The sequence below is a fragment of the Gymnoscopelus braueri genome, assembly GCF_963280865.1.
Source record: "Gymnoscopelus braueri genome assembly, chromosome: 21".
Taxonomy (NCBI): domain Eukaryota; kingdom Metazoa; phylum Chordata; class Actinopteri; order Myctophiformes; family Myctophidae; genus Gymnoscopelus; species Gymnoscopelus braueri.
The window spans coordinates 37,505,115-37,516,800 of record NC_137623.1 but is presented as its reverse complement, the minus strand read 5'-3'; the positions used below and the strand labels follow the sequence as shown (position 1 = coordinate 37,516,800).

At 40.1% G+C, this 11,686-nt stretch overlaps 1 protein-coding gene across 5 annotated transcripts in view; it reads right to left on the bottom strand.

Moving 5' to 3' along the window:
* Positions 1 to 3,213: 3,213 nt before the first annotated feature.
* The window catches only part of col11a1a (collagen, type XI, alpha 1a), a 124,794-nt gene continuing 116,321 nt past the window's right edge, over positions 3,214 to 11,686 (bottom strand). For all 5 annotated transcript variants that reach the window (XM_080417212.1, XM_080417211.1, XM_080417214.1 and 2 more), the window contains 9 exons: positions 11,218 to 11,325; positions 9,729 to 9,782; positions 9,568 to 9,603; positions 9,399 to 9,452; positions 8,710 to 8,956; positions 7,403 to 7,515; positions 6,696 to 6,764; positions 5,285 to 5,518; positions 3,214 to 4,803 (listed from right to left, as the gene is read on the bottom strand). In XM_080417212.1, coding sequence (XP_080273338.1) covers positions 4,657 to 4,803; positions 5,285 to 5,518; positions 6,696 to 6,764; positions 7,403 to 7,515; positions 8,710 to 8,956; positions 9,399 to 9,452; positions 9,568 to 9,603; positions 9,729 to 9,782; positions 11,218 to 11,325 — 1,062 coding nt within the window. In that variant the 3' untranslated portion in view covers positions 3,214 to 4,656. The remainder of the gene's footprint in view (positions 4,804 to 5,284; positions 5,519 to 6,695; positions 6,765 to 7,402; positions 7,516 to 8,709; positions 8,957 to 9,398; positions 9,453 to 9,567; positions 9,604 to 9,728; positions 9,783 to 11,217; positions 11,326 to 11,686) is intronic.

Below are 11,686 nucleotides of genomic sequence, written 5' to 3'. Positions count from 1 at the left end.
TCAGGCCCCCAGCTGTCATGGGGTAGGCGGTATAGCGCAGTCGGCAGTTACTTTAGTGGAGTATTGCCAAGTTTCAATACTTTTACTTCTACTCCACTACATCACTTAGGAAAATATTGTACTTTTACTCCACTACAATTATTTGAAAACTTGAGTTAGGCCTACTAGTTACTTTGTAGATTCAGATTATTATTACTAAACATACATTAACCACTTACAGTAAGCTCTATATATATCTCGGCTATTTGAAAATAGCCGATCTACAAGCTCACAACGCGTCGCATCGCTCTGGTACTGTGTTCTCCTCCTCTCTGCTGTGTCTCAGGGTCAGGGTTGTGGGCTCTGAGGATTTCTCCACTGACAGAGATGTCTACTATTCTCCCTTCATTGTCCCCTTTCTCTTCTCTCTCAACATTCTTCTCCCTTTCTCTTCGGTCATATCTGACCTTCTTCGTCAGGTCTGGCCAGGCATGCATGCCATGCACGTGCTCAGACATTCTTGTTGATCTTCAAACGGCTGTCATTGCAGCCTGGAGATTTTTGGCGACAGAAATTCACAAAGGAGGAAGAAATATGCCTTGAAAGTAGTGAAGCAGTTTCTTTTCCAGCGTCATTCCCGCGTTATATAAGCGATATCTTCCCATATCCTTTGAGCTTGAATATAACGGCGCAAATGTGACATTGCACAACTGTGTATTTAGTCATTAATGACCTTGTTGCATTCATAGCCACCAAGAGGACAACGGGCAGAAAAAGTTAATGCATGGCGGTGGTTTTGTTCAGTTTCTACATTGTTTGTAAGTGGCAAGAGGGAAAGGTTCATTTAAAAAATAAATGTAATTTCTTATCAGACTGGCTGTATTCAGTATCCTTCAGTGTTCAAAGTCAGCAGTGCTTGCAAAAAACACACTCATTTTGAGCATTGGCAACTAAGTAACATGACTCACCTGGAGGTCACATCGGTCCACAAAGTAAAATTCAATAAATACAAATCAAGCAAGGCATTAGTGAATCAAGTTCCTTTTAACCCATTAAAGTAAGACCGGGAACGCATCTCATTTTAGATGTCTTGATGAACATCTAGATGAAAATTTGTGCAAATCTTTGAATATACATATTTTTAAAGCGAACATTTCAAATCTTTGGTTCTGGGGATTCTACAATGTCTTCTAAATCCTAACAGCTTCTGAAAAAAAACGTATGTTGCTATAATCAGCGGTGCTTAAAACCTTTGTCGTGTCAAGGACCCCCAAAATTATGTATTTGGCCGCGGACCCCCATCTGAAGATATTTTATTCCAGGGACCTCCCCCCATAATATATATATTCAAATATTTGCCTAAATGTTCAAGATTTAAAAAAAATTGCAGATCTACAAGTTCATATGAACTTGTATATCTGCTATTTTTGAATAGCCAAAGTATAAAATATGGATAAAGTGATTAAACGGATGCGTTCCCTGGTTTGAATGGGTTAAGCATAAATATTTCTCGCCCTCAAATGACTTCAGAAAGAAAGATGTGCGTACTCTTTAACTTTGTTTATGTTCATTTTTCCATGATTGATCCTCTGTGTCTCTAGAAATAATGAACCGTGAGTCATGACACTGTGTGGAAGATGGATTGACAGGCGGATGTCACGATATTATTGGTTAATATAATTGGTTGCTGATGTTTTTTGTTTTGTTTTCAAGAAGAGCACAGAGGCCAAATCTCTCCCTTGAGTCCCTTCTCATACCCAGTGGTGGAAAGTAACTAAGAACATGTACTCAAGTACTGTACTTAAGTACAATTTTGAGGTATTTCCAATTTCCAATACTTTTACTTCTACTCCACTACGTCTCAGAGGCAAATATTGTAACTTTAGTTACTAGTTACTTTGCAGATATGAATTATTATATTATAAAACATACATCAACCATTTTTGTCTTATTTTATACCTAGGCTATTTTTGAATGCTACAAGCTCACAACGCGTCGCATCGCGACGTGTTGTGAGCTTGTAGATGTGCTATTTTCAAACATTTCAGTACTTTAACTTTTGGTACATTTTGATACCAATACTTTTGTACTTTTACTCAAGTACATTATTAACACCAGACCACCTTACCTTGCAGTCGCTGTGGGGAGTTGAGGCCATAGTGTTTTTTTAGGGCCACAGTTCTTTAGGGTCTGCGCGCGGCGCCATACCGCCAGACCATCTGCAGCATGACCGATATTTAGATACTACAGAGGAATTACAGGAATTGCCAGCTCAGGATGTGAGTTTGGCATGTTGGACGGATTACGTAGAGAAAGGGTTCGGGGCTAATGTGATCAGGGCTAGAGGGATTGATGTTTTCTAAGCCAAAGAGTTTTTTGAGAGCCTGTGAAGTTTAGATAGTGATAGGAAAAGCACAGTCTGTATAGTAAGAACAGCTGTGCATCAGCAAACGCTGTGGGAATGAGCCTGAATAGAAATGGGAGGGTTAGAGTTTCAAACAAGGTCAAGGCCGTATAAGCAGGAAAGTTAAAGATGTCGCCATGATATCTGTTGACAAAGTTGATATATAGTTGAAATATTTATAGGAAGCAACTGCTAGCTATGCAAATATAGGCTACACGGTTGTCCTGTACATGGGATATCTTAAAATTATGGAGATTCAAATGTTTTGAACGACAGCAACGATACAATTTGCATCCTGAACATCTGACTCTCCATGCTTGTTGTTGACTAAACTTTCTCAGGTGAGATTTCAGGCTGGTAACCCCAAAACCTTTGCTTTAAGGACAGTCAAAAATGTTACTTCTAAAAAGTCCTGTCAAGTTAAAAGCCCTGCAGCATTGGACTTATATTAGTCTTATTTCATATTCTTGAATCTAACAATTGAGAGAATCAACTGCTGTTTATGTTTTAAAGGTTCGGACTGATCAAGGAACATGGTAGGATTGCTTGGGATAAATTTAACCAAAATAGAAAGTAAAAATCACACACACACACACACACACACACACACACACACACACACACACACACACACACACACGTTTACTAATTCATCTACCATGTGTCTTTATTCTTCTTTATACCAATTATGTAACTCATGCAACACGACTAGAAAAGTTCCTCACTTACAGCAAAGGACACAATACTTTGGAAGGCTGAGTAATTCTACAATGGCAATACAAGCACATGGTGAACATTTTTATTCAAGTACTCAGAATGAAAGAAAAGTATTGTAAGATGGTACTTTATTGGTTTCAAGATGGAATTGCACCAGCCCAGTTATATGAAGGTCTTATATAAGACATCCTTGGTTTTTTAGAGAACTTTATATTATGTACAGTACGTCAATCTATCCCACAGTCCACTTACACAAACCATTGAGACATTCAAATTCACTGTTGTTTAGAATCCAGTTTTTAATATTTAAATGAACCATAAAAAGCACATTAAAACATTTTCTCATTTTAGTTACAAAACAAGGGTCACCTAAAGGGCTTCTCATTGCATTCACAGAAGGGACTGGACAGAGGACGTTCTAACAGTTAATGTATTTCTCTCTTTTAAAAAATTCCCCACCCAAAATATATAAACTTAATTGCTTAACCAAGGTATATACAGGGCATAACATCCTCGCATCTTAATGGTTATCAAGAAAGTTTGAGGTATACAACCGTGAAAAAAAAGACAGAAAACAAAAATAATAAAAATAAAAAAACTAAATAAAATAAAATACAAAAAAAACAAATTGAATTAAATTAGAGAATAGTGAATGGCATGATTGCTTAATACTAGCACAGGATTACAACATTAGTGGGTACATGTTGCTGTGTACGTGCTGGTTTGATACTTGTGTGTTTTTTCACCTACGGTCGCATGGGCAAAACGGCAAATAAGCTTGAGCTCTGGATGGTCAATATATACAAAGGGCATACAGTCTAATTAGAAATAGGGAGTCGTTTGAATGCTCACTTTATTTGCTTCATAACAGATACACAGTATTCACTGAACAACACAACAACAAAAATCATAATTATAAATTCATTTTATTTATCGATGTCTTTTAACTTATACTGTATGTTTGGTAACCAACATTGAAGGAGCCGGATGCATAGTCTGAAACACATGCAAGTTTTGAAAGTGGATTCAGAAATAACAGTATTGTACAAAATAATAATTACAGTTTTCTTTTTTTTTTTATTATCAAAATACACCTCTCTTAGCACCTCTTTATACTTTTTGTGTGTTTTGAACAAGCACCATTGTAGTCATTGTCGCACAGCACCTTTGGAGAGTCCGGAGAAGAAGGTCTCCACGTTCCTCCGCCTGTCCTCCTCCTCGTGTTGACCCTCCATTCCACCCCCCTCTGCCACACATTAGAATGTCCTTCACCTTTTGCTCCGTAACGTGGTTAAGTCATGTGGTTCTAGCCCTACAAGGGCGACAAGTATTTTCCTGGGTAATACATACAATACATGGCAAGACGTGTTCGCTACACCATCTCTTATTCAAAACTTGCATGTGGCATGGGGAAGGGTGTGGGGGCTGGAATTGGGGTTTTGGTGGTAGCCCAAAAAAATGTCTTGACTTGACTTGCTTTGCTGACCCCGTCAAAGTTTCTTTTTTTTTCTCTTTTCTTTTTGTTCTTTTGTGTTCTTTTTTTCTTTGTGTTCTATCTAACCAAGGAAGCAGACGGGCCCGACTTCGAACCCGAACTTCTGGTTGGCATCCCCAAAGTCAGTCAACATGACATCGATGATTGGAACCTGATCGATTTTGGGAGTGTTAATCTCCATCACAGTCTTTCCGTAGCCCTTCCTCGTCTGCCGGGGGGGAAAGGAGACACAGAAAGAGGAAAACGTTCAGAAACACATCTCCAGAAAATAACCAGGAATTAATCGATTCAAATCGATTCAAACTGGTGACAATTTAAATCGATTTAATAAAAAAAATAGCACGATGCAAACAGCAGAGGGCGCGTAAAAAAAGAGAAGAAAATACAGGATCTTTGTAAGAGAATTGATACAAAAAAGAGTTTTCAGTCATTTGCTACTGTATTGAAAAGAGGATAAGAGAAAACATAGTATTGTAAAAAAAAAAGAATTATTAAAGACAAGTAAATACTAGATTTGTGTAAGAGAAATACATTTAAAAAAGATTTTTCGGTCATTTGTCTGGAAAAAAAAGTTGTGTTAAAAAAATCGTATCGTGAACCTACGGTATCGTGATTCAAATCGTATCGTGAGTTGAGTGAATCGTTAAATAAATAATAAAAATAAATCTCATAATGGCCCATGTCCTTACCGCACAGCCGTCTGAGAGGGCCTTGATGTAGGGGTTGTTGTCGAAGGACAACTCCTCGTCGTTGGCGCCCAGGAAGCGCAGCGCCTTGTCGTAGCTGTCGGCGGCTGCGTCGTGCCACGCCACCGATTGGTGGCACATGTAGGTGAAGTTCTGCCTGGCCGAGGCCGTTAGTAGTCTCAGGAAGGTCATCTGTACCTCGTTTATTGAGTTGCCCTCAGAGTCCACGTAGGACAGCTGTTTAGCAGGAAGGGAGATTAAAAGAAAAGAGAGAAAGAATAATGAAGATCAAGAGGTCATAAATAATCCTCCTCTGCCACGCTTGAACCCCAGCGTGTCTATTATGGGGGGAACATTCGGCAAAAATAGCTGATGGACACAAGCTCAAAACGCACGTTTTCAGCTTGTAGATCGGCTATTTTTGGCAAAGAGATGTGGTGTAGACAGAAAAAAGCGGTCCGAGTAACAGTTGTGACCCAAGTCTGTTTCAGTAAAGACTAAGAGGGTTTAAATGGTTAACGTTTTCTTGGGTGACTTGGGTGCTGGCAAAGATGCAGCCTAGGCGGCTTTCCAGCGAGGTGATATTGGATGGATTTATGTGTCATCCGCTGTGTGATTCTACCCTTCACAACGGAGACAGCGACCATCAGTCAGGAGAGAAACTCCAAAACATTGTGATTTAATGTGGTATGTGTGTATTTCAATATCCCCCTTTCCCCCCGTAATTTACTTCAAAACAGACATGTGTGGTACATACATACACTAAGCTTCCCGGTTTGGCTTATGAGAAGCCAGCAAGCAGGTTGGCATTAAGCCATGCAATGTAATGGATGTAACCACTGTGCACAGCGAGTGGTAATGTAAGTCTTGGGTGGCATATTGTAATTATGAAGCATGAGTTAGCTTGGCAACGCTAACCATTCCTGTTCCAACTAACAGGTGGTACTGTAGCTGAGCTCCGTTCAAAAAACATGTTTACTCAACTGGAAGTTTACTGTTTAAGGACACTTTGGATTATGATAGATTCGATCAGATTTTCAGATAAAATAGAGAAAATCTTTCTACATTTTTTAAGATTTTCAAAAGTAGCGAAAATAGCTAGGGTGTGACATGATGCAACGTGTTGTGAGTTTGTACTTTCGCTATTCGTCGTACTGTATGACAAAGTGTATAGTGCTTAAAGGGATACTTCACTTTCGGGCCGGGGAAACATTTAAAAAATATATTAAAAATAAATGAAAAAAGTAATGGAAAATTCATGGCCCCCTCACGCATTAGAGTGTCCTACTAATGTGTGAGGGGGCCTTTATTTTGCCATAACTTCTTTCATTTTTTTTTTATATATATTTTTAATGTTTATTTTATGTGAAAGTGAAGTATCCCTTTAAGTGGTTAAACAGAACCGAACACTTACTATTTTACCCCGCTTAAATTCACTGAACCACGACCCTGGAACTTCTTTAGGCCATGAAGATAATCTGACCTATGGAGAACAAAAAACATACAGGGCACATTAAAAGACAACCTTTTTTCATTCTTTCTTTAATGCAATATAGAACAAAGCAAATAAAACAATAAGCAAATAGTTGGAAGAGAGAAGAAAATAAATAAATCATTAATCTATAAGAAATACAAATAATACCGTAGATGATGGTTAATAAAACAAATGATGTATAATAAAAGTAGAATATATGAAGAAGAATAAAGTAAATGGTAGATTAATTAGAAGGATTACAGAAATAAATTTAAAGTGACAGGAACACAAAAACACCAAAGTGTTTTGTTTATATTTTGCTTAGTCACAAATACACAAAAAAATGCAATTATTTTTCTTGCACATTACATCTGCAAAAGCTTTGTCCAAAACCAATGTAATTGAGACGCACTAACGACAGCGTCAGAAACTGTGTTATGGTTGGTGTTGTGGTGCTATACGCCGATGTGGATCTTTTTACAGTAGCATGCACAGGAAGCAGTGGATTCATGGGAAATCACAAAAATGTGTCTAGCTTCAACACCACTGTGAACAAAGGCACAGCGTTGCCGAGAGTCTTTGGTCAAAAATAGTAACTTGGAACAAATCAAACAAGGTTGATCTTGTAGAAATCAAAGGCTACTTACCCCATTGGACCTTTTATCGGGGTAGATGCAAGTTTCGCCCCCGGCGGTGAAGTTACAGAAGACTCTGAAGGAATCTCCAGAGCAGCCTTGGTTCGGGTCAATCCAGTACTCACCTGAGGAGAACGAATCACAGACACAGACTCAAACAAACTAGTCCGCCACGGTCCACAGAGAAAGGATTGAAGAAATACGTTTGAAAATCATACATGTTGAATTTATTGGCCCTCTGTGGGAATCATGTTTGAGCAAGGTCAGATGACCTCACTTCTGAGGGCGTATACGATGAAATAGGATGTCATTGTCATAACGTTTCTGTCGGGTGGAAACCTCATATGTCTAAAACGGTTACATTTCAGGATTCAACTAAAAGAAATAACAAAAGCAGCAGATCTACAAGCTCAAAACGCGTCGCTTCGCGCCGCGTTTCGAGCTTGTGGATCTGCTACTTTTGATGCTTTTGAGTGACGCTGTAGTATGATCAAGTACGGCGTTAATTTCCAAAAAAACACAAAAAGTTTAAATATGAATATGCTCTTCAATGTGAATAAACATCTCAACAAAGAAATACGGTGTGTGCTTTTTTTTTTGTCTCCCCCTACGGAGGCAACAATGGCAAACATAAACCAGCTCATAAGAAAAAGAGGTTGCGCATCAACAATGAGATTTCTCAGTGGAGTGCTAGACCCAAAATCCAGTATACATTTCCACTTTTTCTTATTGGCACACACCACTAAACGAACGCTTCGTTTATGTGTGTGCCAATAAAAAAAGTGGAAATGTGAGTACTTTGTCCTCCATTGATTTGAAATTTTGGATGCGCTACCTTTTAGGGATTTTTTTCAATTCCTACTTTTTATACATAAACCGTTCGTATTACGTCACTGCCTCTGTTCCAACCAGTGGTTTTCCAATTTCCAATACTTTTCTACTCCACTACATCTCAGAGGCAAATATTGTACTTTTACTCCACTACAATTACTTGAAAACTTTAGTTACTAGTTACTTTGCAGATATAAATTGTTACATTATAAGACATACATCAACCACTTTAGTCTTATTTCATACATAGGCTATTTGAAAATAGCCAATCTACAAGCTCACAACTCGTCGCATCGCGACGCGTTGTACTTTTACTTTTGGTACTTTAAGTACATTTTGATACCAATACTTTGGTACTTTTACTCAAGTACATTTTAAGTTCCGGACTTGTAACAGAGTACTTCTACATTGCAGTATCGATACTTTTACTTACAGGTCAAGTCAAACATTTTAGAGTACTTTTTTTCCCACCACTGGTTCCAACTCACCGTCGGGGAACTCTGGATGGCAAAGCTGCAGATCTTTGCACGTCCGGGCGGGGTTGCTTTGCGTCCCCATGGGGTACTTCATGCGCTCGATGTCCTGCTTGAGGTTGTTGAGCGAGCCGAACACGTCCTCCATGCCCTCGCCGTAGTCCATGATGGTTCCGGCCGCGTCCGACTGCATGCCGCTGGAGCGCTTGCTCTTCTTGGGCGACTGGATGGGCAGGGGCTGGATGACCTCTCCTGGTGGGCCCTGCGGAGGAGGAGGAGTAACGGGGGAGGCGAGGGGGGTTAGTGGTGCAATTACAATTTTGAGGTATTTTACTTTACTGGAGTATTTTCCAATTTTCTGTCGTTTTACTTCTACTCCACTACATCTCAGAGGCAAATTCTGTACTTTTACTCCACTGCAATTATTTGAAAACTTTAGTTACTAGTTACTTTGTAGATTTTATCTGCAAGCTAACAACGCGTCGCTTGTAGATCTGCTATTTTCAAAGGATTTTTATACATTTGAAAACTTGTGAAATAAAACGAGTACTTTTACTTTTGGTATATTTTGACGCCAATACTTTTTTTTTCACTCAAATACATTTTGAATACCGGACTTGTACTTGAAGCAATTCTACAATAGGTTATTCATACTTTTACTTATAAGTAAAACATGTGAGTACTTAGTATCCCAGTATACTTACAGGAGGACCAGGAGCTCCGAGCACACCGGTGTCTCCCTTCTGACCAGCGGGACCCTATACGAGGAACACAGGAGGACGAGGGTTATTATCAAACTGGACCCCCAGCACATTAATACTTAAACAGTAATGGATTGAACTCTAGTATTCAAATAAAACCAGCTGTACTTACAGATGAGCCCTTCGATCCCTTGGGACCTGAGGGACCCTAAACGAGGCAGGACGGAGACACAAAGTGTTAGCGCTGTGGCAGGAAGTCATTGGGTCTGGCATTGTGGAGGCTAAACATCTTCTGTTTTTGAACATTTTTTAAAAAGTGGTCGAAAATCTTACCGGTAAACCAGGGGGACCTGGGGGTCCCAGAGGACCAGATGATCCACTTAAGCCCTGTGAACGACATGAGACAAAAACCAGACATCAACCACATGTCGAGGACACATTGGGGGGCGTTTTAGTCAAAACAATGTAGTCCAATTGGGATATTATGTTTATTAACAACGCATTCAAGCAACCTTAAAGCTGCACTACAGTATGTAGCTTTTCTCTTCTACCCCGGACTTGAACCCGGTTTCCTGCGCGAGTGCTGCAATTTATTTACCATTGAGCTAATAGAGCCTGCCCTGCTTGCTCAGGGGATAAATTGAATCTTGACCATCAGGTCTGCTATTTTTGCCAAAAATCTTGAAAGTGTGCATTTTTTAAAACAAATCTTCTACATTTTCAGATGGGAGGGGTCCGCGGCCATATATATATATATATATATATATATATATATATATATATATATATATATATATATATATGGGGGTCTTTGGCACGAAAAAGTTTGAGAACTACTGATTTAAAAGGCATTTGTATAGACGAATCCACAGACGCGCTGCCTGTAGGCTGCCTGTAGGCTGCCTGTAGGCTGCCTGTAGGCAGCCATAGCTGCGGTGTCAACGCTCCGCACCGCGACACCGCAGCAATGGCCGCCTACAGGCAGCTACAGGCAGCTACAGGCAGCACGTCTGTGGATTCGTCTATAGCATCTACCTCAGGTCTTAATGGGTTTGCGGAGAAGCATTGGTATACCCATCAACTCTGTGTGGGGGGCCAATTCTCTATGCAGCCCAATTTGTGAGTGCAACGAACGATCTCACCGCTCCGTTTTGGGAGGGAATTGACCTCAATAAAAATAAGGTCTACTTTTCAAGAAATACAAAATAGAGATGGCAAAATGAGAGATTACTTTTTTTGGTTCACTCTACCCAAAAGGGGGGACATTATAATTTCATTAGGCTTAATCTGAAGACACTTAATACATCCCATTGGCTTCAATCACTAAAAAACGCCCGGCAGGCTGCGAGGGCACAGCAGGACCAGACAGCATTATTCGCTCAATCTTCAAAATGTTTATTTAAAAATGAATGAAGGCCCCTCGCGTGAGGACAGTCACGACCCCCTTTGGAGCAGTAATTCACATTTCTGCTTCGAAATATTAAGAGACGGGGGGAATCGCCAGCTGAGGAAACAGATGTTTTAATTTGATGCATCTGGTTTAGGAAAAGAAGCCGCTATCATTTCCCAGAAAGCAGGGTACTGCATAACGTCATCAGTGTGAACATAAGTATCCAAAAATTTGTTTCTCGGGGATAGTGACACATTTGAATGACTAATAATCAAGTCAATGGAAATAAGTAACTGTGAGAATACTACCGTCCATCAGAAATGAGGATGGTGTGTGTTGTGCATTTGGCTGGATTTGTCTTCATGAGATGAAGTGATGGGGCAGAAAATAGCCTCAACGAATAGCACAGGAATGGGATCATCAATCACTTACGCTATCACCCTTGCCACCGGGCGTACCCTGGGGTCCGGGCAAACCTCTGTCTCCCTTCTCCCCTTGTTCACCAGGGGGTCCGATCAGACCAATTAGACCGGGGTGACCCTGTGAGGTAAAAAAAAAACACGCACGCACGCACACACACACACACACACACGCACACGCGCACACGCGCACACGCACACACGCACACACGCACACACACACACACACACACACACACACACACACACACACAGGATAAGAACAATGGCGTAGGAAGTCACGAAAAATGAAATGACCTTCCTCCACGGAAAATGCTGGATTCTCTCATTGCTATACAAAACTGCAAGCATTATCTTTGAAATATCTCTCCTGTCAAGTACAAAAGAATGCGTGCCTGGAAAAGCGATATCAATTCAAAACAAGGCTGGGGAAATATGCGAGCTGTAACAAGGCCTGTTGATTTGAAAGTATGCTGTTGCTG